This window comes from Paralichthys olivaceus, chromosome 14 (genome assembly GCF_024713975.1).
Source record: "Paralichthys olivaceus isolate ysfri-2021 chromosome 14, ASM2471397v2, whole genome shotgun sequence".
In the NCBI taxonomy this organism is placed as follows: domain Eukaryota; kingdom Metazoa; phylum Chordata; class Actinopteri; order Pleuronectiformes; family Paralichthyidae; genus Paralichthys; species Paralichthys olivaceus.
In genome coordinates this window covers 8,554,749-8,581,909 of record NC_091106.1, presented here as the reverse complement: position 1 = coordinate 8,581,909, position 27,161 = coordinate 8,554,749, and the positions used below count along the sequence as shown (strand labels likewise).

Sequence of the window (27,161 nt, the reverse complement as noted above, 5' to 3'; positions counted from 1 at the left end):
AAGCTACAACTGCAAAAATTAGTGTTTTACATTTTCTGTTTTTGGAAGACATCTTTAGAGGAATTGTCTTTATTTGAAACAAGGACATTGTGATTACAGACACAACTACTGCTTACACATATTTAATATTAAAAAAGACTTAAAATCTTATCTTATTTTATCTTATCTCACCTCATCTCTTCTTTTCTTATGTTATCTTATCTCGTCTGACCTTATCTCATCTCATCTCTTCTTATCTTATCTTAAGACCTAACATGGTTGTCTCATCCAAGCTATTTCCAACTATATTATTTGTAGTGCAGGCTGTGCAAAAAAAGCGGTGTCTTTGGCTGTGTGCCACCTCTATGTACAGATTGCTTGTGATGATGATGATGAATTTGCGTGTGATACGTTTAATGCACCTCAGTTAAATTAAAGTAAACACGTGTCTCTGGGGACCAGGGCTGCGGTGGGAAGCCCCATGACGGGGTTAAAGGTACAGGAGCGTGGGTCAGCTGATGCGTAGCGTCACGTAGTGAGCGCTGGTGGGGCGGGAGGAGGCTGGTCCTCTCTCTGAGCTCCCGGCTGCAGCTTCCTGCAGCTTCCTGCCCGCTGCTGCTGCTGCTGCTGCGGACAAACTGCTGATTGTCATCGCCGATCATGTCCCTCGCTCTCCGTCTGGCCCTGACGGCAGGAAGTTAGCCTCGTTCCCTCCTGACAGCCCCATCCCCTAGGCTGGCTCTGTGAAGCCCACACCGGCAGAGGAGGCCCCTCTGCGCCGCTGCGCTCCTGCTCATGGAGGCCCGGGTGGTGGAGGAGCTGGAGCCGATGGACGAGTCCCTGCCTCTGCCCACCCTGAGCCCCGCCGTGCCTCCCTACGTCACCCTGGGATTGACGGTGGTCTACACGGTCTTCTACTCGCTCCTGTTCATCTTCGTGTACGTGCAGCTGTGGCTGGTGCTGCGCTACCGACACAAGCGCCTCAGCTACCAGACGGTGTTCCTGTTCCTGTGCCTGCTGTGGTCGGCGCTGCGCACTGTGCTCTTCTCCTTCTACTTCAGGAACTTTGTCACGGCCAACACTCTGGGACCCTTCCCCTTCTGGCTGCTCTACTGCTTCCCTGTCTGCCTGCAGTTCTTCACCCTCAGCCTCATGAACCTTTACTTTGCTCAGGTGAGTTGTCAGACACTGCTGCCATGTAGTGGAGCTGCAGCTGCTCCTGTGTAACGTGTGGACTGACTTCAGATCAGTGAATGTGCAGGGATTTTTATTTCAAGATTCTCCCCCTCATGTGGGTGTTTGACCTTCACTGTGCAGAATGATCCACTGCAATATCACACTAAACCAAAGATATTACAAATCAAAATGCATCTGCATCGTTTCCTCTTTCGTCCCTATTGTTGTGTGGAGGTTTAAAACAAACACACATCATATTTCATTTACAGAGGAAATGTAAAAGAACAGTATCTGCTTATACTGCACAATGTGAAGAATATCATAGGTTACTCCCATACAGCATTTTCAGCATGTTAGAATCAAGAGAGAGCCCATGTGAACGGTAAGTTAAAAAGGAATAAAAACAAGGGTAAGGATTCATAAAAATAATAGAGGGAGTAAATATGATGAAGAACTAAAAACATGTGGCTCACTTTGCAGTACACATCTCACCATTAGAACTTTGACCGGTCCAAATAGAAATATAAGTCTTGTCAGGAGGGAACCTTGAAACACACATACAGACCTCCTGTGAACTAGGGACTTACAGGTGGTGTGCAACCAGTGGAACAAATGTAAACTAGTACAGATTATTTGAAGAAAGAGGAAATTGAATTATAGCTTTAGAAGTTGACAGTTCACTAGCACTGGGCCTATATAGATTATGGCAAGAGAATGCGATTGCAACCTTTGTTTTCATTACAAGTCAATCTTTGGATATGTTTATTTTTACCAATTTAGTGATTCATGGGTTGATCAACAATCAGGGAAAAAGTCCATCACAAGTTACCATAACATTTTGTTGTCTGAATTTGTTATTGCACATTCAGTGTGCAATAACACACACACAAAGCAGAATGTTCCCAGATGATGATCATTTTATGATTTCAGCTCTTAATAAAAGTATTCATCCAACACAGACACATACTGTGACATGAAAATGTGTGAAAATTGATGACTAATGCATTTAATTCTGGTCCAGTCTTTAGTGGGTAATATTGTCAGCCTGCACAACCCCTCTGAAAGTTTCAATTCAATTTACAGCACTTACTTTTTCACCCCGTTTTAACTTTATATACTTTGTCTAATCACTAGCTGGTATTCTGTGGCTAGTATGTTGTAAAAATAGTGATCATTTTCAAGGTATATCAAACCATTATTCACTGGTAAATAATGGAGGAATTATCCAGAGTGTTTGAAGATGCTGTTTGACTTCGACTCCTCCAATGTCCAACCCAAAGTTACGCCCCTGCACAATCTGCTTTACACCTAATATTAACATCATCTGATGATGAGGACTCTCAATGTGCTGTCTGGTAAATAGTTCCTGTTGTTATCAGTGGAACAGACTCTCATACAGATCGGCTACACAGTGTGGCGCAATGAATCAGGCCCTCATCTGCTTACATAATCCAAATATCACATAATTGTTTCTCTGAACTCTACCTACAGCTTATTTTTAGCTTGATCCGTCTGGTGCTGATTTGTGTCTCCGCTGATCGTCAGGCACAAAGTGTGTAACACCAGGCTGTGTGCTGTACAATTGTTGTGTAGCCATAAAGTTCAAACTGCTGTTTTCTTCTGCGAAGTTCCTGTTTTAAAATTATTTCTTTATTTCCTGTTAGCAAGGAAAAAAGAAGTGAAAATGAGCTACCAGAAAAGCTTGATTCATTTACATATGCATTTATTTTTCTTTCTTTTGTTTCACAGGTTGTTTTCAAGGCAAAGTCGAAATATTCACCCGAGCTTTTAAGATACAGGTAAGAACAGGAGAGGAGGATCACATACTAGTTTTCATTTTCTGTTTAATTATATTTTCCTATTATTTTTTTTGCAAAAGAAACATATGTACTGCCTTGGCTGAAGTAAAAAAACAATAGTTAATTAAGTATACAGCGGTTTTTCATGTAAATAATATTTTTCTGTCTTTCCTGACCTGCAGGCTGCCGCTGTACCTGCTCTTCCTGTTCATCAGCCTGGTGTTTCTAGTGGTGAATCTCGTGTGTGCCCTGCTGGTGAGGATGTCCTCCACAGAGGCCCACACCATCGTGCTCGTGAGGGTCGCAATCAACGACACGCTCTTCGTCCTGTGCGCCATCTCGCTCTCCCTGTGTCTTTACAAAATCGCCAAGATGTCGCTGGCCAACATTTACCTTGAATCCAAGGTTAGAGGTCCTGACACAGACGTTATGAACATGGAGTTAAAACAGTAGTTGGCTTTGATGCTCATTTTCTAACTGGTATGAAAAGGCGGAATGTGCTGCATGTAGCACCCTTCAGTGAAGATGCACTCCACCTCATGATTTATGCTTTGTACATAGTGATTGTTCCTTAGCAACAGTGTTGTCTGTGTTCATGACTGGGTTCCCCAAGCTTACAGTACAGTTCAACACCTCTTATGAATGTTATTCTTCACAGTGCATTCAAGGGACAGGTAATGAGGTAACAAGTCTTACATGAAACTCAAGTTTAATTTTTTTTTTTTAAAGTTTCAATTTAGTTTTTGTATAATTTGACAAATGCTTATTCAGAGTTGATCTATTTTCATGGCTTCACACCGATGACAACCAGTGGCCGGAGGCATGATGTTGTATGTGGTCTGTCCCATTCTTGTAAACACAATATCTCAATAACCCCTTGAGGGAGATTCTTTAAATTTGGCACAACTGTTCAGTTGCCTTGTGAAGACAATATCTTAGGATCAACTCCAGGGAATCAGAAATTTGGTTTAAACGTTTACTTAGACTCAAGGATTAAATTATAACGTTTGGGTGGTCCAAGGTAAAAGTCAGTGGCCCCACAAAACTCTTAATTTTGGCCTCTTTAACATGACATCTCAAGTCTGTCTTTTGAAACTCCTATCACTGTACAGGGGACGTCAGTGTGCCAGGTGACGGTCATTGGCGCCATCGTCATCCTCCTGTACTCGTCCAGGGCCTGTTACAACCTGGTTGTCCTGGGACTCTCCAACAAGAGTATCACCTCGTTTGACTACGACTGGTACAACGTTTCAGACCAGGTGAACCATAATGCCTTAAAGGAACAGTTTCATAACTAAAAATAAAGCTACAGCTGCAAAGGCTGCCTGTAGCTTTGTGGAAACAGTGCCTTTAACTATTTTGTTGATAAATATGAGATGTGATAATTGAGAGCAGTGGTCGTCGGGTCAGACCAGCTGATTCTACCCACCTGCACTTTGCTTGCATTTTTGGAGGACGCAAACTGATTTATGTTATGAAAACATTGGTCTTATTAATGGTTATTTATCTTGTGATTATTGCCGTTAAAATGAGAGTTTTACATGCTTGGTTAAAATAGTGATCTTTTGAAACGCTTTACAGTTCAGTAATCTGGTATGTCATTTTCTTTCAGGCAGATTTACAGTCCACTCTGGGCGACACTGGCTACATCGTCTTCGGAGTGATCTTGTTTGTGTGGGAGCTGCTCCCCACCTCCCTCGTCGTTTTCTTCTTCAGAGTTCGACATCCTAACCTAGACAGGGTGAGCCAGCGATTACACTGAGCCTGCGGTTCTCTGGTGGATACAGAAAGATGTAAAATGTGACAAGGGCTTTTTTTTTGTTGTAAGGCTAACAGGTCGGAACCACGACCCTAAGCCATAAAGAAATGATGAAATACTTTTCTATAGCGCAAACAGTTAGCATCATATAACAGTCTTTGTGATGTCTGACGTTAACTGTTGTGTTTGTGTCTGGCTTGCCCTGCAGAGCGGCTCTGGGCTTCCTGGTCACGTCTTCTCCTCCAGGGCTTATTTCTTCGATAACCCTCGACGTTACGACAGCGATGATGATCTGGCGTGGAGCGTCATGCCTCAGAACATCCAAGCCAGGTAGATAAAGCCCCACTGTCTACACTCAACATGAAAATATATACTAATAGTTTCATGGATGTTTTTTATATTGTTCAGCCTGGCTGCGGACAGTTACGAGTGGGGGAGCCAAAGCAGCAGCATCAGCGCCTACATCGGAGGAGATGAAAGTTACCACCTCCCTCCACCTCCAGAGGAGCTCAGCCATTACTGACTGGAGTTCACAGCGACTCCTGACCTTTCTTTCTTTTTGTATATTTTTGCACAATCTTAATGACCGAGGCACATGGGGCTGGACTTTGCCCTCGACTTCATACTTTCAGTTTTTTATTTTGTCTAGAGAAGAACTAACAGACTTATATGAAGGTCCACTGATGGGGCGTTAATTTTGCACACTCCTTATACAAAGTCTGATCTAATTCTGACTGCTCTTTAACATTTTACATTGTATAGTTTGTATTGAATACTGCTTAATATATTTCCTGGCCTTTGTAATATGAAGTGTATTACTATTTTATGTCTATGAACATGTTTTTTTTCATACAGATTGTTTATATAGAGAAGATATTCATGTAATTCATATTAAAAACATTTAAATGTGAAAATGTACTTTACTGTTAACATTTCTCCAGAAATAATGATAAACATTGTTCATGTTTAAGAATTAATCAACAGATTTCACTTTCCACGCACATACATTCTCATCAACACACATACTGTATATACATACATATATATAAATATTTTGTGTACACACACACTATTTTTAACTATAACTACAAGCATTAATCGTAACGATAGCTTTAACTGTGGTTCAGAGTTGGACATAAGAAGCTCAAACCTTCTGACAAGGAACATTCATTTTAAGAAAAAGACGGTGAATTTATTTCTCAGGTCTCCGCATTTTATTGATGAGTTGTTTTCATTCTAAGAGCACTAATCACATTATGTGCTATGGACATTCACAGCAGTTAATACTTTAAAGTTTAGCAAGGAGCCGGTTGTTTGGTTACTAAACAGGAAGATTCTCACTGTGTGTCTGCGTGTTTAGTGATTGTCTAGGAAAAAGTCTGTATACGTTTAAAACATTTTTTTAAATTTAAATATTAAATCAAAGACTGAAAATGACAAGTCTGGAAAATCACTTGAAACTGTTTATGCAATAACCTCATGGTTGATAGTGTCATTTAGCTTCTGATCAAACTATTAAAATGGTTTCGTCATTATCCAATAGTCCAGCTAATTATTGTAAGTATGATGATCACACATGTGTGTTCGTGAGATAATACTGGTTGTCTAACAAATGTGTTTTTCTGAATGTGAAGTATCTCATTTTCTCAATTGATTGTATTTCTCCATAGAGTGACAAAATTACAGACAACAGGTGCACCACAGTTGGTTTCCTGCAGATGGCAGCATGGAGCTGTGTAAAGTGCAAACAGGAGGGCAGGTGAGGCTACAGGCAACCGTGTCCTTTACCCACAAGTCACAGATCAATGTGCGATTATTGAAAAATGTGGATAAGGAGGACGACAAATGACACAGTTTGCATCTTCTGTGCGGCAAATGAATGAACTCAAACTAAGACAAATGATGTTCTGTCAATAAAAGGGTGTTTTTAATTCAGATCATTCCTCGTATTATTGCAAACTCAAGCATATTTTGCCATACAGTATCTTGCAAAAGCTGATTCCATGTGAAAAGCATAACACATTAAGCATATGCAGAACACTGTACCTTTTAAGGAATTAACTGCAAAAACATATATGCAAAAAAGGATGTAGATTCTCTCCGAGCTCCAGTTTGAAGTGATGCTCTGAAAATGTCAGCTATATAACATAAGCGTTCTCCACCGCAGAGGTGAAAAAGACAAAAAGATCCCTTTCAGTACAATGTCATGACATTCAAGGTCTACTGGGTTGCCCAAGTTTATTGAAAATGAACAGAAATCACTGTGTTGGTTTTTTCGTCTCCACAAGCACAGATCTTCCGCCCACTCAAGCAAAAAGTCTGCAGTCTTTGTAAAACACACACACGCTCTCTACAGGCCACTTTCTTAGGATAGAGCACTTAATGGTTGTTTGTGGGGAACGCAAGGATCCCATTAGCTGGGATCTGATGGTTTGTCGAGTTCAACCTTTACTCCTTTTTCACCTGCACACAAACAAAGCACAAACACAAGACATGAAGTAAACACTAAAAGGGCTGCAACATCATAAACGGATTCATGTGGTTTGTTGATCAGATTTCACCTGTTAAGTACTTTTCTTTAGCTCTGGCTCGCTCGTCCGCATCAAAATACCACACTGTGATGGCATACCTGCGCAGACAGAAGCGAAGAAGTGGTGAGCTGGTGCAAAGCATTTGGGATCGTCTGAGCGTGAGCAGTGGACAGACTTGGGATACTGACCTTGTGGAGAAGGCGGGCTGAACCTCGTGAGGGTTCCGTCTGTCTGACCAGAACAGCAGCAGACGGTCGAATTTGGGCTCTATGTCAGCAAACTGGGCCTTTCCTTCTGGGAAGATTCGAAGAAGGCCACCGTGTTCCTGGAAGAGCAGAACAAGAAGAAGGAGCGACCCCATTATATTCACAAATCAGGACAAAGCAGTCTCAGGAAGGTAAAGAGAGAGAGAGGAGGAAGTGAAGCCTCCGCAGTGATCATGTTTGTGGATTTGATTCCTGATCGTGTTAATCCACATTCAAAATACACACTCACGAAAAGGAGATAAAATACCCTGAAATCTACATATATCATTCATATAATACCAATATGTGAGGCTCGTTAAATGATCAACATGGGACGACAATGTTAAAGGAAAAGGGTTGTCCAACTTCAGGGGCTAAGAGGAAAGCTCAGGATAGGAAGCAGCAGTGGGGGACGGCCTTCCTGTGGAGGGATAGGAAGAATAACCCACAGGAAAACTGCTCCGACTGGATAAAGGACCTGGAGAGTGAAAAAGCAGATTGCTGCAAGCGTGCCACATTAACTTTCACACAGCTGATATGATAGGCCCCTCTCTTCACACGCAAACCAGCCGAGCAGAGGTTCACACCCTTTGTTGGAAAAGTAATGCTATAACCATTTATACTACTCTGAACGAGGGGGAATGCCGGTGGTGTGACGAAGCTAAATAAAGCACAATAGGGTCAAAGAAGACAGGGAAACTCTTTTTTTCTCCCCTGCAACACGTAAGCAGCTCAAGGACCACTGATGTTGACAATTGTTAAACTGCACGTAAAGCCAGAGATGGAGGCCGCATTTGGCATGGATTAGAGTGACCACATGCTGACCCTCGCCTGCAAGACATGACCTTCTGACCCACATCACGCTGAAGTGGACTGATGATGAATGACAACACCTACAACCCAAAGACATGATCTACGTAAAAACTGTGGGTGGGTAACAAGTGGTCAAATAATGCTATAAACCAAAATAGACGCTGACCATGGACATTTGAATTGGAACAAATACACTCTATTGCAGTTTTTTGTAGCTGTTAAATATTTATGTAATACAATGAGGAGATGAATTTGTAGTGTGAGAGCTCTATAGTGAAAGCTGATCTTTGCAATCAGAGCACAAACCATTATCATCAGACTCTGCAGCTTCACTCGTTTGTTTTGACTGTCTGGCCTGCTCACCTTCACATGGCCAAAAGGTTGATATAACAGGTTAATGCAAGTTCAAGCAAATATTTGAAACCTTATTAAATTCCCATCCTCCACTTTGGGTCCAGATGTAAACATGTTTTATTTCTGTAATTCTAAATTTAATATCTTTGATTTTTCTCCCCTGGGTAAGACAAAACAATATCAACTAAATGTTAGTCAACTAGATCAGTAGAGAGCAAACCTCTGCCAAGCACCAACCGTCTCCTTGAATTTATTCAAGCTACACTAAGTTAATATCAGTTACCTAGATGGGCCAGATGTTTTTCCATCAGGATTCATGAACTATTCCCAGGGAATATATATACATATATATATATATATATACGTATAAAAGCACCTTATCTCGCAATGTTTGAAATTTCCTGGATCTGCCAGATCCACACCAAACCGATACGACATCCTTAAAGATTTGTGGTCCAGTAGTTTCGGAGTAATTTTGCTTACTAACAAACCAATAAACAAACAAACAGACAGGGTTGAAAAACATTTCAATTTGTTTCCATTAGTTGATCAGCTAGTTAGCCCAGTACTGGAACACCAATGCAGTATGCTCCCATGTGGACCCTGAATAACAGGCACACTGAGAGGGCCAGTTAAGAGATTAACAGGGCTGGTGAAAAGGTTATTAGATTCTTATGATGGCGCACTGAACTCGAATGTTTTCCAATGGTCAATACACCACTGTTAAAACACAATTATTATTTTTTTTGAAAAGTAGGATGGTATGACACATGGACAGAGCGCCTCCTCTTTTTTTCAACCATGCACTTCTCATGGGTTTTAATGTAAAAACGGTGGCTGCAGCAGAGAAAAGGTGTACAATGTGTAGCTATATGCCCTCAGCATACATGAAGATTTGCATTTGAGTCCTTAACCGCCTGTTTACCCTTCAAATAGCCATTATTCTACATCTGTCAGTCTCAAACAGCAGCTGAGCTCGCTCACATGTCACATCTCCCTCCCCCTTCAGATCTAACTGATCTCATACATGACCTCTCTGGAATCCGATTGACAGGAATCTGTCATCGTGACGGAGAACTCTGATCTCTGTACCAGAATGAATGCTTATCAATCACAACAATGTTTGCAGTGAATCAGGTTCCACACTGGTGTAGCTTTCATTTAGTGTCTAACGACCGGTGAACTGTTACAACATGTTGGGGTCGGACATGTCTGGAATGATGACGATTACTAATCATGAATGAAACAAAGAGTGGGGTGTATGTGCGTGTTTGGCTCAGTACAATATGTACTGTACAGTGTGTGATAGACTGGGAACCTCTCCTTGCCCCTCACTCATTGCATTCTGGGATAAACCCCCCTGCAACCCAGAACAAGATAAGTAGTTTGGAAAATGGACATGTGGATATAACACATCACATTAATGCACTGTACTTTTGCCTCTTAACATACAGTATTTTATAAAAAGCAGAAGTTACAGCGTACCCCTCTTATCATAGAAATTTCAACACTGAATAGCATTTCTTTTTTTTGACGTGTACTTTGAACTCTTCAACATGTGTTGAACAGACTCTGCACTTGTAACATAGAGCATAGGATTTCTAGTGGCTCATTAATTTCCTTCCACAGCTTTCTGCTTGCCTGTATATTCATCCTCCCACTAGTGCAGCTCGTTTCTTTCTGCTTTTCCACATGCGTGCATGGTGAACACTTCAAGTTGTGGCGGGTCACACACACAAAACTTCAGTATCTCTTTAAAATCATAAATGCAGTAAACTATATGTAACTACTTTGCAATTTTGAGCTGAAATATTAATTACACACTTTTGATTTACAATATACATACAGCTGACCCTTTGGGGATAAATGACTGGAACAACTGAACTTGAACATTCCAAAGCCATGTCATTCAGGAAACCCTGGTATCTAGGCAACCACATTCTATAACGGACCGCTCATCACAACCCCAATAATTCAGCCAATCAGAGACCTGATTATAATTATTCACATGTCCGACGGGCTACGAGAACATGGCTCATTTGAATAATTGGAGCTTGTGCATGAGCATAACAATAGCAATCACGCAGCAACTTAGAAGATTAACACAGGGGCAGCCACCTGATGTGGAAAACATTTCATATACACGTTAACAAGCAAAAGCTATGACTGTGCTGAGTGAGTGCTGGTGTCACACAGGACTCGACTATTAAGATATAAAACACTGCTACATAGGTGTGTCACTGGTTATCAGAGGGTGAGGTGACAACACTTAGATTAGTATGTTTTCATAGCAACACAAGACAACCAATATTCTTCACAACAAGCCAAGTCATTTGTGCCCAAGTTGCAGCTACAAAAAAAGAAACCAAGTGTTTACTGGTTATATAAAACATAGACGGAAACTGTCTTGAAACCATGGCAACTGCATCAATAGAGAGGAGGAGCAGCGGCCACAGTCTGAAATGAACCAGGGACATAATGGAAGTGTAAGTACATCATTTAGCAATGGTGTTGCAGTTAGTTCACATTTTAAGTGATTTAAAACAAAGCTGTTATTTAAAACTGAAGACAGGTCTCCAATCCCTGTATATTTGTTTGCCTTGTCACCTGTAAGACCGCTAAAAATAGCCATCCTGTCTTTAATAGTGGCTAAAGTCAGAGGACAGACTCATGCTTTCTAGTATCTAGCATCCAGAGCTAAAAAAATATTTATTAATATAAATTCCATATAGTGTATAGGTCAGGAGTTAAAGTTTAGAAAATATTCACTTTTCCGAAGCACGATTGCCATCGCTGTACACTTTTCACTGTTGTGATCAGTGTTCATCACTCTCAATTAAAGGTGAGTTCCCGGCATTTACTGCTAAATACTGTAACACATTACACTGCAGGGTACGCTTTTATATTGACATCCATAGACTGTATATATAGATGGAGGACGCATCTCCAACTCCTCCCATTATACAGAAATGACACCTAAATGTCTCGGAAAAGAACGCTGCACATCTTGCACATTTCGAGAGTCTGCACAGTGGTGTTCAAGGGATGGAGCCACGATAGTGAGGCCCTGTCCATACAGATCCCCGACCAATTGTGAGCCAGTCTCACCTGTAAATCATGACCACCATTTTTATAGGGCCAAATAACTAATTAAAACTAAAATTACTGTACACGTTAACACACATCAGCGTGATAAGAACTAGAGATAACAAAAACCATCCAAATGTATTTAATCCCATCCAGTAACATGGTGGAGGTAGGATTTATGGCCTATACTGGAGCCAGCCACCAGGATACGATCCAGAGGTTTGGCTTCACCTTTGGGGAGCTGTAATGTCGTCCACCTTTATATACAGTCTATGGCCTGTGCATGTTGTAACAAAAATGTGGAGCCTGGCAAGTGGAAAAACATTGTGGAAAAACAAATTACAGAAGTAGATTTGTGCTCTAGACGTTACATCAACTGACTGTGGTCGTACAAACTGAATTTATAGGTTTATATAGCAACAATGGCCAAACAGGAAGGAGCACCCAGGGCTTAAGCAGCAGGGAAGCAGCTGTGTTTTGGTAATTAGGTGCCTACATGTATTGAACACTTCATATATATATTGTAAGATGATTTATTCACCATCACATTCCCTCATGCATTCCTCTTATATACAGCTGTGATGTTACATGAGATGTTGTGGCAGCAACACTGTCTCTCTCTGGATGCTTTCATTAGCTGCACATGTTGTACAGTGTGTATCAGGGACACAGAGCAACATGAGCATCAAAAAAACAAAACAACCCGAAGTTGTCAAGATATGGATAATTTAATTGAATCAGATGCTTTAGTTTAATGCACAGAAGTTTTGATTATACGCGACAGTGAAGGAGACTTTTTTCAAAGTGAACATATTTGATGTTTATGAATATTCTCGCAGTAAAACACAACGTAAAGATGCTTATTAGATCAGGCAGTAACTATTCATCATAGCTGCTTAGTAATAAAGTACCAGAGTAGTTTCTTAAATCTCATTCTCTGTCTTCTGTCTGCCTATAAAATCCTCTTCTTGCATAAGGAACAATTATTTTGGTATAAAGATTTGTGAAAGACAGCATGGGGGCACTCTTCACCATGATTGGGTGTGGCTAGATTAGCAGGATCTTTGCGTTTAAATGGGATTATGTATGGGGAGAGTGGACAGCACGTACTGACACGTAACCTCCACTCCTGACTGCGCAGGTGTAGAGTAGAGCAGGATGAAGGGAGAGACGGCTCTGCTACAACCAGACAGATTGGACATATAGCAGGAAGTCAAACTGACATAATGACTGATATGTACCTTATCGCTAATATTTTCTTCTGTCATTTTAGAGATAATTTCCCACCATAAACAAAGAGCATAACCAACCTTAGTTTAAATCTTTCACTTCATATTATTTCCTTCAGACATCAGTCACATACCTTGGCACTCCAGTCTTTATTAAGGTAATATATGCACGTGACACATCGTCCATCGCCATTAGGGTTATCCACATGCCGCACGTATCCTGTCCCATTTCCAGGATAACACGCCACCATTGCCTGAAGACAGAAGATGAGAAAGCGTGATTAGTAAAAACAGATATGTGGTGACAAAGCGTATGCACCCTATGCCAAGATCTCATATGTGTCAGTGAACATAAGGAGGAAAGTTGAGATGACATTACAAGAAGCAGAAGAAGAAACTTGACTAGCTTGTGGCTGGCCTTTGATGAGGAGAGAGCAGACTTGGCACAGCCACGTTGTATTGTCTCTTCTTCACCTGCAACCAGGCTGACACAAGCCCTGGCTGCTCACAACCCAGCTGCGTCATTATAAACTTTAAACTAGCGAGAAAATAAACCGGAGATATCGCGCTGCCTGTCAACTTCCCTTTGCCTTTTCCTGCTCTATTAAGACTTGCATGATCTGTCTGGGTGTTGGCAGTGAACCCCTATGAACTTTTGTAAACTTCTTGGTGTAAACAGCGTGCAGATGCTCTCATACAACTCAGAAAGTCCCACAGGAATAAGTCACACAAAAGTGGTGACTCCCACAGTGTATTTCTTCAGAAATAAGACTTCCCTGGAAAACAGAGGAAATTAAAGTAATTGCATGTCTATAGCTTACATTGCCTGCCATGTCAATGTGCATATAGTGTAACAGATATCAGACACTAAGCACTGGAACTTAGAAACACTTGTACGACACCAGGCGACTGCATGTGCTTTCTGACTTGAAAGAGGAGCTGAGGTGAGTGGCTGACGTGCACAAACAGAGGGTAGATTGTGCCCTCATGCACCATGTCTAAGCAGTGATAGGACCAAAGGCACGTTCCTCCACATTCTTTCATGCACTTGGATCAACATCAACCATAGCAACATTATTCTAAAAACTCACAGCGGACCAAACTCCCTCACTTTGTCATGTGCAGGGGAAATTGACGTCATTTTCAGCTTCTTGAATTGTGAAAAGAGATCCTTTGTGCACACAAACGATATGATAAGATTTTAAATATCTGGATTCCATGGATTTAAACAGAATTGCGGTTGCTTGCATCAGTCCACAATGCGCTGACATCTTTTGAGTGGTGCAGGCTATCACTGGAATGCACAGTATCAGGGCTTTCAAAGCTGAAAAACGACAAAAATCAACAAAACATAAAGATGAAGCGCATCAGAGGTCTTACTGCACAAACTTTTTTTAAATAAAAAAAAACAAGGGTGGGTCTCAGAAGGAGTGGCTGCTGGGAATCAAAGCGGGTGAGAGGCATGCAAATTGACAAAGGACTTCCTGTTAGTAAGGTGCAATACAGTATGCTTTTTGTGTGTGCGTGAAAAGAGAGGGAGAGAGAAAGAGAGGGGCATAGACAGAGAAAGGGTGGGGCTAGAGCAGCAGAGAAGAGTGAACTGCTGTAAACTTTGACTCCTGGCCTCCCTCCAGAGGGAGCAGTATTTTAATGGTTGTGCTACGTGCAGAGCGTGAGGAAGGTTGGCTGATCCTCGGCTATGTCACCCCTCCCACCCTTGACTGCTCGGCTCATGCTGCAAAGGCTGGAGATGGGTAAACAGTCACTGCTAGGGAAAAGTGTGGATTCAGATGTATGTGTGTGTGTGTGTGTGTGTGTGTGTGTGTGTGTGTGTGTGTGTGTGTGTGTGTGTGTGTGTGTGTGTGTGTGCGTGAGCCTCAGTACTCGGCAAAAGCCCAGACACAGCAGTTTTGCCTTTCACTTCCTTCAAAGGGACAGCTGTAGAAACCCTATCAGGGCTCATGTACTGCAGGAAAGGTCAGTTATGCACCTTTGAGTGTGCCAGGTTCTAAGATTTTATATTTGAATAAACTGGGATGAACAGCAGCTTTGACATACTGTTTAAGTCTAGTCTCACTTTCACAAGATCTGGTTATGAGAACCCAGCAAGCTCGGGCACCGCAGAGGAGACGCAGCTTTCCATCAAATAGTCAGAGAACTGCAGACGGCTGGAAGCTAAAACCTTGATTCAAATGCAGCAGTGATGCAGACGTGACCAGAATATGGCAGAATACACTGGCACAATTTGGAGGAAAATCCCAGATTCTCCACAATGAAGGATATGTATTACTACTGTGTATGCTCATGTGTGTAACGTTAATATAACCTGGTCTCAGTATTGGTCACTCTTGATTATCTTTCCAAAGGAGGATTTTCTTTCCTTGACATCTTCACCTCTGACCTTTATCCCTATTGGAGCTTTCTTTCTTCTCAGTCACTTATTTTCCCGCGTTCCTCCGTGGCCCTCATTAGGAGGTTGACCTCGCTCGCTGTGTTGTCTGTTTACATTCCACAGGCGCGGCGTCAGAGGCTGACGGGCATTTACAGACGGAGAGAGAACAAGTGAGAGAGTAGAGGTCGTAGAAGCAGCTCGCAGAGGCCATCAGTAAGGCCACATTAGAGGCTAATAGACAGATTTAAGTGGAGCATGAAAATATGAAAATAATTCACATAATAAACACAGCAACAAACACAGTCTGCAGCCACTGGCAAGCCTCTGTGTTGATAACCAAAAGCTAAATATAATTATACAATTATTCAGTTAAAGAAACATGTAAACATTCACACACATTTTGAGTGAAACAACCATGATGTGGTCTGTAATTAACTAGTTGTATTTTACTGTACTTTCAGTCACCTAAGTGGTGTGTCTCTGCCAACACAGCCAATCTGCTCTAATTCAGAAAGATTTTTTTAAAGGTTCCTCAACTTCCTCAATCTCCAATCCTCAGCATGTGCCAGTCAACCACAACTATTTTAGAGTCATTGATGTCTGCGCTGTGTTTGTACTGTTTTCATTTGTTTCCTCATTGCACACACAGGTCAATGCAGGTGACAATTACTTTCCTCTTTATTTTTGTCATGAGACAAAGTCCCTGACTCGGATGGGCTTATAGGTCTCTGTGATAGTCTTCAACATGATTATTGCAGACAGAGGGTCCCTGTGTGTGTGTGTGTGTGTGTGTGTGGGAGAGACTAATCTGTTACACACAAGTGATACTGTTTTCACTTTTCTTCTGTCTCAGACATCTGCAAATCAAACCTGAAACGATAAAGGCACTCAGTAGAGTGAATACCGTAAGCGAGGCTAAACAGTCCCTTAACTTCAATCAAGATGCACCAAATTTCACTCACTGATTTTCATCTAGATCATGAATAATTCCCAGGGAAAAGGGTGAAATCTCGCATTATTAAAGAAAAATAACAAATTCCTGGGGCCTCCCCTGATCCGGATCCACACCAGTTGTTTTGGTGTAATCTTGCTTACAAACAAACCAGCAGACAAACGGACAGTGGAGAAATCACAACCTCATTAGCACAGGTAATAAATCAAACTTGAACTGACTGGGATGTGACCAGCACAGACAAGACTAGCATTATTTATGTCAGCTAGACTTGCCGGTTTACTGTAAACTAAAAGACACACCTTTGCTATGATAAAATCTGTATTTGCACTTCGAGGATGTGACTGAAGTATTTCCACAGAAGTGAAACCAAATGTAAACCCAAAAGGTTAAATTTGATTCAATCTGATAAAAGTTGCTTTGGAGGTTATTTATACAGTATAAATAGTATTGCTTCTGACATAAATCTTGTTGTTCCATGGTATGTGCAAAGAGGTTCATCTGCTGGCAGTGAACATACGTATTTCAGCTAAATTTAGAAATGTCATGGGTTTGCACTTTAATGGCTTTATTTAAATAAATTAAGAATACAAAAGTATTAAGTAAAATATATATTTATATGTCAGAACACAACATGTTAAAATGGGAAAGTCCATTATGAAATCAAAAGGAGAAAAGGAGAAATGCAAGGTTCGGTTATGTAAATCAAGATAAATATTCATTAATATGAAAGGTCCTTGATTAGTGTGACCAGTTGAGAAACCTGACAGTTCTATTGCTGCTCATACCTTCTTAATATTTAAATCAGGTTTGATAAATTCTATAAGCTTTATTCTGAACAGTGTTCTGTTCAATTGCAGAGGAGAGGTTGAATAATGAGAGGTCACTACACTCAGACCTCCGACTTTTCTAAAGTAAACAATTCTCAAGAGAGGTTGATATTTTGCACCAGACAGCTTCCATAACATCTAATGGAAAGTCATGACTGATAAGAAATTCTCCCAGTACAGTACTTAATATGGTACTCCATCAGTTAAGCAGTAAATGGACTGAATTTATATGCAGCTTTTAATATGAAAGTGACAGAAAATGGTCCCAAACACATTTTCAAATGGCTTGTTTTGTTCAACCGCTGGTACGATACAAAACTAGATGCAAAGAAAAGGTGGAACCAAAAAACCTTTGACTGGAACGATTTGTCAAACAATTCTGTCCCAGCAAAGCTTCAGAGAACTTTCACTCTGCTGATCGCTTGAAAGGAAACACCATTCGCTATGATGCTATCAGGTCACCTCTGGTTCATGCGCTGATGTGAGCCATGAATCAGGGTGGAGCGAGAAGGAAAAGCCACGAGGGGTCTGCTCACTTCACAGAAGTGATGCTTATCCAAACACCAGCACAAACAGTTGGGATGGAGACCTTGTAGCACAGGGGAGTGTGGGAACCAAGAGAGTTTGGGTCCCGGCCCAGGATTGCACACTGTTTTATCTGTCAGACAGTGGTGCTGCTCAAAAGGAAATCCCTGTTTAAAGTAATGACCTAGTTTACTCTTTTCTTCTTTAGGCCGTGAACAATAGAGGGACGTATGCAGAAGCCGCTCTACCCTTCACCCTCAACATGTTACAGCAAAAAATGCAGCAACACTTTCTGCTCTGATTATGCAAACACTGACAGGGGATTGTGTTAAGTCACCAGCCTTGTAGATTTCAGCACATTCTGCTGGTGTCTCTCAATGACAAACACAAGATAAACACAGGCTGAACTCTGTGAGCTGCTTAGAGAGTCATCTGGAATAAACTCCAAAATTCATCTTCAAAGTCGTCCTGCTGGGACGTGTTTTACCCATCGACACCTTGAGCTAGGAATGGATATCTACAGTGCTGTGGGAGTTTTGTGCAGTAACTTCTTAGCGACTGCCCGGTCTGACTGAATAGCTCCATCGGTGCCTGTGTGAGAGCCAAGTGAGCTCATTCTGTAATTGGATCAGTCACTGATACTTTCTCCATGCCAGTGGAAGTAGACTGAGCACAGCACAGAATATGAGACAAAAAGTGAAATCATAAAGAGCATTTTCAGACAAAGGGTTGGGTGTGAAAGATGTAAGGCACTGCTTATACACACTAAAGACAGAGCGTCAAAGCTTTATAAACAATTATCACCTCGTGTTCTGAACAGAGGCTGGTCCTTATTATATAGGTTTGTATTAGAACATATTTTTGGTGTCTTTCAAATACATATTTTTGCATTGAACTAAATACAAATGATCCTAATAACTTTATAAATAGTTGTTTGCAGTTAGACTAGTTCAGTTCTAAACCTGCCTGTTTGGCCTGTGGTGATGCTGGTTGCAGCTTTCTTTCTGAAACTGTTAAAAGTGACCTGCAGTAACTGAGGTGCAGCAAGTAAAGACTGATTGCAGAATCCTGAAGCTGCACCACCGCTGCTGCACTAAGAGCTGTTCAAACTTGGATGACACCACACTAGCAGTGTGGAGGCATTTTATGATTTTTTTTCTGAAGTTATTTGAGGTTTGAAAAAATGATCAGGAGTTACTGCAATTGTATTAGATTTGCCTGCAACAGTGTTTACCCCTAAAACTCCAAAAGTGTTTTGTGGATTGAAATACTTAATACACCCACTCCTTCATCGGAATAGTGGCGAGAAGATAATGAATGCGTATTTTGGTGAATCATCCCATTAATGATTCTTTGCCATTAGGTGTGCTGTATTCAAATTCTACCCAAACCACATCTGTGTGACAGAAGTAGGTCATCTTATACGTACGAGCTCCTCATTTTGTCTTCTCCTTTTCAGAATTACAACAAAATAAACCATAGAGAACAAAATAAAATATGGCAAACTATCTACTGTCCACGTTACGTAGTCATATCACACAGCCCTAATACAGAATGTCGCATCCAACTTTAGGCCCCGATTTATCCCTCTTTTATGTCACAACTATCTCATACGTGACCATGAATGCTACTTGAGCTTGTGCTCTGACTAACTCCACAACCATTATATTTATTGTTTTCTGTATGAAGGTAAAACAATAAGCAGGACAAAGGTGGTATGCAAGTTGCTACTGTCTCGGGCGTACTGGTACTGTGGGCAGAGGGAACGAGCAGCTTGTGCAAACTATAGCATAATGCACAACCAGCACATGACTTCCTCTAGCCCACTTACTCTGTTGAGCTTTAAGATTTAGGTCGAAGGTCAGCTTCCTTATGAAAGTACACATATGCAGTTAGTCTGTGAGATTACAAATGACGCAACAAATAACTTTAACATTCAATGATAAAAAAACTCAGTTGCTCAGTATTTACCACAACACTGGCAAAGAAAAGGAGATGGATTTTGTCCAGATTTTTTCCAGTTGAGGTCAAACCGCGTCTTAGCATCTGTCAGCAGTTTTCACTGAAAATGAAGGGCTTGGTTATACTGTTGTTGAATGAAGGACAATATACTTGTATACTTGTGAGACAATAGGGATTTTGTGATAACAGCAGTAAACCAGTGCAGGATTGTTGAGTGGTAATAAACGATTTCCAGTGTAAAGAAGTTTGGTGTGCAAGTTATATAAACCACATTAAAACAGTTTTGAATCAAATTTGCACAACATTTACTTCTTCTCAATATATCAAGCTTTTGCAATTTATAACTAACAATTTTCCTCTGTTACATTTCTAGATGTAGCAGAAAATGTTTCAATTTATGATTCATCTGTCGCTTATATTCATGAGTCATCACTTGATCAATAAGTGATGTCTGTTTCTGTAAATGTATCTATCATTGAGCATACATAAGCTTTTACTTGTGTTAAAATAAACAAAACTTAAAATATGGAAAATGCCACTAAACACATACTGTATCATTGTGTTTTCTAAATGGACATTTATCCTTCCATGAATGTCCTTTTGTTTTTTTACACTGGACAGACATGCCGTTGTTATCTAAATGTGTGTAGAGCTGTCTTGTTACTGTAAGAGTACAGTCCCTGTGGGACCAAACAACACTGTATTTATTATTTATTGTAACAAACACAATTTCCCCCTGGGATCAATAAAGTATTTCTGATTCTGATTAAATCTAGTTTTGAAAATTCCATACTGGGCAACAATGTGGCATGCTACAGAGTTATCATGTTTCATGTAGTTGTAATGCCACCTTGGCTCAGTGTCAACATGCTGGACATACTAAAATTCAGATAGGAAGAGTGGGTGAATGACAGGACAATCATGTTGCTGCTATAAACATCTTTACATGTTCCATGCTAATGTTATAATGGCATCAACCTTGAAAAGACCAAGCAACTTTCCAAGCTACTAAGTTCACTCACACTACTCTGCACCTCTGCTCCCTATACTGGTTACCAGTGGCTGTCTGTATCTGCTACAAGACACTACTACTTGCGTACCATGGTGCAAACGGATCGGACCCAGTCTACATCCAGGACATGGTTAACCCTTACACCCCAGTCCGTCAACTCTGCATCGGCCAATCGGCTTGCTGCTCCCTTACTGTGAGGGACACCTAGCCAATCAACAAAATCACAACTGTTTGCTGTCCTGGCTCCCAAATGGTGGTGCAAGCTCCCCATTGACATCAGAAAGTCTACACATCTTCTGCTGCAGACTGAAGACACATCTCTTCAAACTACACCTCGGTTAGAAGATGATGTCTAATAACCATAGTCAACTCTGGTGTTTATATCTAAACATTTTTTTAGTTAGTTGCACTTACATATAGCACTTTGTAGTTTGGCTTTTTCTTAAGCTAACTGTACTTACATGATTCTCATGGTTGAATGAACTTATTGTAAGTCGTTTTGGATAAAAGTGTCAGCTAAATGATATGTAATGTAATGAAATATAGTATAATGTAATTCATAAGAGAGCTGCACAAAAACAAAGATGACCTGCTGCCTGCAACTTCCCATAATGTTATCAAGTCGAATGGGAGAAATGGAAACAATAGGATTAAATAACTATTTGGGCAAAATCTTCTTCCTCTATCTTTCCTGTGGCTTACATTGTGTTTTGTCCCTTTGAGCCAATGATACTGGCGGCCTTCCATATGCTGATTCTCGCTGGTCACAGACCAGCCGTGTGTTTGCCAAGGCAACTAGGGCAGTGGGTGAGGAAGTCAAGCCCTCCACAGCGTTTGACTCAGTGGCCAGCTGCGAGGATCAACGCCACAACCTGAAATAGTGTGCTTTCAAAAGAATGTTTTACGTCTACCAGGAACCAGCAAAGGGGCAAAAAAGAAATGACAGGAGTTGGCTGAAAGAAAACATCACAGAGCAGTTAGAGCTCTGTGCCTGCACAGAAAACCAACTATCTGAAGGCCACGGGCTTCAATCCAGTGTGTGCTCTCTGCTAAATCCTTTAAATGTCAAGCACCATGATAGCAGAACATGATAAGGTACAATGACAAATATAAAGCAGTGACTAACCAAGTGTTCAGGGCCATGTTAATCCAGTTCTGGTAGTGTGTGATTCAAATCTCTATCGTGTCACAAGGTCACAACCACGTCTATCTACCAAAACTGCATATCTCTCCAATCTCTACAGGCCAAAGTGATAAACAGAATAAAGCTTATTTAAAAAAATCCTATAAAACTCCAAACTTTAGATATCAGATCATAAACAACAGTCCTGCAATAAATACGACCATCATGCCTTTAAAGTTGTTGAATGTTCAGTTACTGTTTGGACTGTAATAGAGATATTTTGATTTAATGTCATGGCCATTTAGCAGACTACAGTTTGTGCTGATGTTGAATTGTGTCGTGACGCACAGAGATCTGCTCCTAATAATTAGTCTGCCTTCATTGATTTATACAAGTTGGACAAAACATTGCAACCAAGTTTTCTTTAAAAACTGATCTTTAGCCTATGGGAAGGTAGGGTTTATGTTTATTTGATGAGGCTGTTATATCAGACTGGTATATTAGAGTGCAAATGTTATATTAAACATGTCTGCATTTCACAAAGACCACAGTAAGAGGTGTTGAGCCAAAGTTCTTTTCACTGAAACAGTAGCGCTCTACGTCAGAGTATTTCCACCAGAAGAGGAGGAAGGGGGAGACTGAGGGCAGCTCATCCACTCCTGGGTCAGTCTTGTGCCACAAGGTTATATTGACCAGATCTAGTTTATTTTATTTATTTATTTATTTATTTTTTAAAGAGTCGCAGGTCACACGCAACCCTGGTTGCTTTGTGTATTTAATGCCACGCAGTAGCAGCAGCAGCAAAACAATAACTGTCAGAAATAACTAACAAGGTGACAGGGTGGCTTTAAAAAAAATATATAATTGTCACTCATTGTCTGAGAAACCTGCCTGAAAATAAGATTGATTGATTAAAAAACTTAGATATTTCTCAGTGAAACCGAAACCGCACACAGTTTCCGCTCCCATACTGCCAACTTCAACACATTGTGGTCCTCCTCTCAACATAAGAAAGATCTTTCTAAGTAATTGTTGAAAGAGGTTTTGGTCTGTTCTCTGCAGCAGGTCAGGAGTCGCAGTCAGCTACGCATCAGCATCCCTGCAGATGATCCAGCAGCAAAACAGTCATCATGATGCCTGGTCTGCTCTCCTTTATCCCACTATCCCACACATTTAGGTCCACACTTATTAAATGCCAATAATAAATTGTGTAAAACCTTTTGATGCCTGATTTTTGTCTGGTTTTAACTAATGTCGTTTTTAAATCAAATCAAATTTATTTAGTGGGCACATTTAAAAACAACCAGAGTTGACCAACGTGCTGTATCCTAAAATCACAATGGAATAAAAATCAAATAATAGTAAGAGCCACAAGCTCAAGACGAGTCCACAAATTAAACCCTTCTGCAAACAATAGGCTCTCAAAAGACTTAGTCAAGGGCAGTTCAAACTTAACGCTGACACACGCACACCTAAGATATGTCCTGAACCATATGTTCTTTTAAGTTATCTTTATTATTTTATGTTTTGTCTTGTTCCATTCAGTGTTGTCTTATCCCCATGTGTGTTGTGAAGCACTTTGTAACCTTGTTTTGATAAGAGCTATGAAAATAAAGTCTACCTAGTTGGATTTCCTCAGTTGTGAAGATTTTGTAATACATCTTGCCTTCTGAGACTAGACAGGCACCATGCTTAGTGTTGGAAATGTTTCTGAGGTGCTGACTCATCTTATTGAGCTATGACTCATGTAGGTCAGGAAGACAATTACTAGAAAACCTCCATCTTTGCTTCACATAACTTGCTCTCACTGGGTTTCTGACACATGGGCGTGTGCAGAAGAGAGTTGGTGCTGGTAGCTTCATCAGTTCCTCCTGCAGTCAGTGAGTTTGTTGTGCAGATGCATTGACCACAACATTAAAAAGTGTGTAGCTCTGATGTATGCGCACAGAAAATAATCCACTTTTCTGACTCGGGGGCATTAGCCACGCTTTAACCTGGAGTTAAAGAGGACTTACTGGCCTCTTACAATCTAGAGTCAGGTCTTGTTGACATGTGAGTGTGATCAGACTGATTTTGACATTTCTGCAAAACTTACTATAATGAAGCTAAAAAGAAAAACCTGAGCATCAGCGTGGGTTTAGATGTCAGACTGCTGGTTGTGTTTTTAAATACTGAGGCTCCACAGGGGGTTTGAATGCAGACGTCAGACCTCTGGTTTGTGTGTCTCCCACCTGCTGCCATACTTACTTTCGTCCTTCCGTTTATCGTGTAGTTTCCCAGTTTGCCGTTACAATGTCTGATCAGGTCGTCCATGCGACTCATGAGGAAGCGGATCTTCTCGCAGCCGGCTTCCCTCCCCTCTATCCACGTGATTTTGTCCCCCCGGATGTCTTTGGTCGAGTCGCTTTTTTGACTCACCAACTGTCCGTCTGTGAACCTGCCCGTTTTGTGCAGAGCCTTGACATTGTCCAAAATGCCCAGACCGGTCTCTGCGCCTAAAAAGTTGTCCACCACGCAGATGCCGTGCTTGTTCATACACGGGACTATGTACTCCAGGGCGAGTTTCTGCGGGGATGAGCTGGTTTGTCCGTTAGGTGTGGCGGTGTTGTTTGAACCGTCCTCCGCCGGCTTGTCTCCGACCCCGGGCGCTTCTGTGTTCGCGCTCGGCGGTGAAGACACGCTGTCCGCCGGCTGGGGCTTTTTCTTCTCTCGGGGTTTCTTCGGTGCCTTGTCTTCCACCGGCGGCGGCGGAGGCGGCGGCAGCGGCGGCGGCTGTGGCGCCTGCTGCTCGGGCTGCTGACTGGGAAGCTGCGCCTTGTCCGCCTCCTTGCAAATGAGCCTGTGCTCCTTCCAGTGCTGTTTCTGGTGCTCCTTGCTACAGTAGAAGGAGCTCCGGCAGCGGCTGCACTTGAGGAGGTTCTCCATTTTCCCACAAAGTTCACAGTACTGCCGCTCCCGCTCCAGGTCGCTCTGCTGCTTATCAATGCTCGCAGCCATGACCGGGTGCGCGGCGCCTTTAAGTCCGATCCTTCACACGCGCCCTGCTAACCGACAACTTTGGAATCGACCCGCTGCCTCTGCCACGCTGAGCCGAGCGAAACGGGAGAAGTAGCGCTCATAGCATCGCCATTTGACCACCAGTAACCTCTCTGTCATCTTGGAATCAGTGAAGCGACACGACAGCGGGAGCCCCGAGCCGAACATTGGGGTCTTGGTCGCGGTGCTCGGGAGGCATCTCTGCTGGCTACTGGTCACTGAGAGCGCTGAGCATGGCGCCGCTCCGTGTGAGAGCAGCCTATCCGGGGGCCTGCCCGCCCTGACGTCACGAACCAAGCACCGCCCCCACCCCGCGCTGCCTTCGCTAAACGTGGAACAAACGAGGTTCCGTGAAATGTCACCTGAACACGTGGAGGGTGTGAATCAATGTCATGTCAGGGCAACAGGGGAGCGTGCCCCGCTGTTGATCAATAAAACAGACATATGAGTCATCATGAACCGGACCATTCGGCCCTATACAGCCACAGTTATTATTCTCTGTAATCATGTTCGCTGACCAGCCAGTGCTAGAAGGTAAAGTAGATTAATCATGTCCCCAGGATGCCAGACTGTTACCATTCCTACCTATGTTTATCTCTATTTAAGTGTGTTAAATGTGTTTTAAGTTTTACTCTCGCACTGTTTTTTTAATACACTTACATCTGCTGCACCATTATTCTTAAAGGCTATGTTGGTCTAATGCAGAACTTTGTATAGCTTCAGTTTATCATATTGAAATTTTTATTCATATTTAGCTTTAATATTCTGCCTCAGTTACTTTTATCTTTCATTCCCCTTATATTTAAAATATGTGCATTGTTAATGTCCCCATTAGCACATACTGCACTTTAATATCCCCACTGTGGGACTAATAAAGGCTTATCTTATCATATACTTCTTTACAGTAACAGCTTTGTAGAAGTTCTGGCGGTGAGACTTCATCTCACTGCACTGAACTTATTCTTGACCATTTATTATTCTTATGCCCTTGGGTTTAAAATCACATAAATATTCAGTAAGAGGAGTTAAACTAGATTAACAACTTATCTCATGTTCGAAAGAGCACTCCTTGTCTTGTCCTTCACTTGTTTTGTGCTCAATCATTAAACAAAAAATGCAACCATATTTTTGTAATGATATAAAATAACATTTTTAAGTCATTAAACAATGTGTTTGTCATGACCACTGCATTATTTGTTATGCCTTTTCTTTAAATATGCAATTTAATATTTGAATGCAGGACTTTGTAATGCAATAATTTGAGAATATGGTACTTTAATGACTTTTTTATATTACTTAATAAGCAAAGGAAGTGAATACTTGATCAACCACTGCATTTGGGGAATCAGAAGTTGAATAACTTATTCAGCAAAGCTACTTGTGACAAAACGTACTGCCACATTGATGAGTTTATGCATTGACCTCCAAATTCCTTACCAACATGGTTGTGCACAGTGACAAAACACTGTATCGCCACAGTTTTGGTTTAGAGCATCTCTTGCATGTAGGGTGCATCTTTCTTTTCCTGCACCGTGAATACATCTGCATTAGTTCAACAACAGTATGTTCCCATTATTGTTCTCGATACAGAGCCACTGGACGCTTCAATGTAGGAGCTTGAAGGGAGCACTTGAAGGCATCACCAGTTAAAGTCAACGTGTTTTGTCCTCATTCCAGACTCGCATATGTGAAATTCCTTCCGCACAACAAGATAATATTTAACAATACACACTTTGCTGTTATTAATACTGACCGATTTATGCCTTGTGTGTCGTTTTGTGGAGCGTGTGACTGCACACAACATAAATAACTGTGGCACGTTTTGATTGGGTTTTACGCATCATAAAACTCTAAACTAAAACAACTTCTACTCAGACAAACATGTCCCCATGTGCTGCTGGGACGTGTCACTGATCACAGCATTGGGTGAAGTGTAGATGTCACGGAGGCTGCTGTGCAGAGGCGAAACACAAGCTCAAGTTGGCACCAGTCATGTGGCACGTACACAGTCTGCAGGAGTCCCTGGAGGAGGGGTTACTGGAGAGAAGCGAGTAATCTGATCGAGAAAGGTTGGATGAAACATACTTTAATAGCAACAAATGACACTGGGCAGTGGCGGCAGGCTGCAGATCACCAGTTTGCTCGATCTGGGAAACAGAAAGAAGTGTTTTGGCTGCAAAGAACGGAACTCTCCTTACACTGCATGAACTCAGGAGCATGTTTATAATTAGCTTCTGCAAACATAAGCCATGCATGGCACTGAATGTTTAGTGGAATAACAACAAATACAAACACAAAATATAATTAGTTACAATTCAAACAATATAATAAACTGTTGTTGAAATTAATTGTGTCCG

General features: G+C 41.5%; 2 protein-coding genes across 2 annotated transcripts; one reads left to right on the top strand and one right to left on the bottom strand.

Annotated features, from left to right (window-relative positions):
* Positions 1-70: 70 nt before the first annotated feature.
* Positions 71-5,627, top strand: gpr137ba (G protein-coupled receptor 137Ba). Its single transcript, XM_020095624.2, has 7 exons — positions 71-1,152; positions 2,905-2,954; positions 3,137-3,359; positions 4,067-4,213; positions 4,567-4,695; positions 4,922-5,043; positions 5,122-5,627. The coding sequence occupies exons 1-7, from the start codon at positions 775-777 to the stop codon at positions 5,234-5,236; spliced, it is 1,164 nt and encodes a 387-aa protein (XP_019951183.1). The 5' UTR covers positions 71-774; the 3' UTR covers positions 5,237-5,627.
* A 991-nt stretch (positions 5,628-6,618) lies between these two features.
* On the bottom strand, positions 6,619-25,092 carry egln1a (egl-9 family hypoxia-inducible factor 1a). The gene is made up of 5 exons (XM_020095640.2): positions 24,016-25,092; positions 13,107-13,226; positions 7,433-7,569; positions 7,275-7,342; positions 6,619-7,176 (listed from the first exon to the last, which is right to left on the bottom strand). Exons 1-5 carry the CDS (start codon positions 24,763-24,765, stop codon positions 7,127-7,129), a joined length of 1,125 nt encoding a protein of 374 aa, XP_019951199.2. The 5' UTR covers positions 24,766-25,092; the 3' UTR covers positions 6,619-7,126.
* Positions 25,093-27,161: the final 2,069 nt, after the last annotated feature.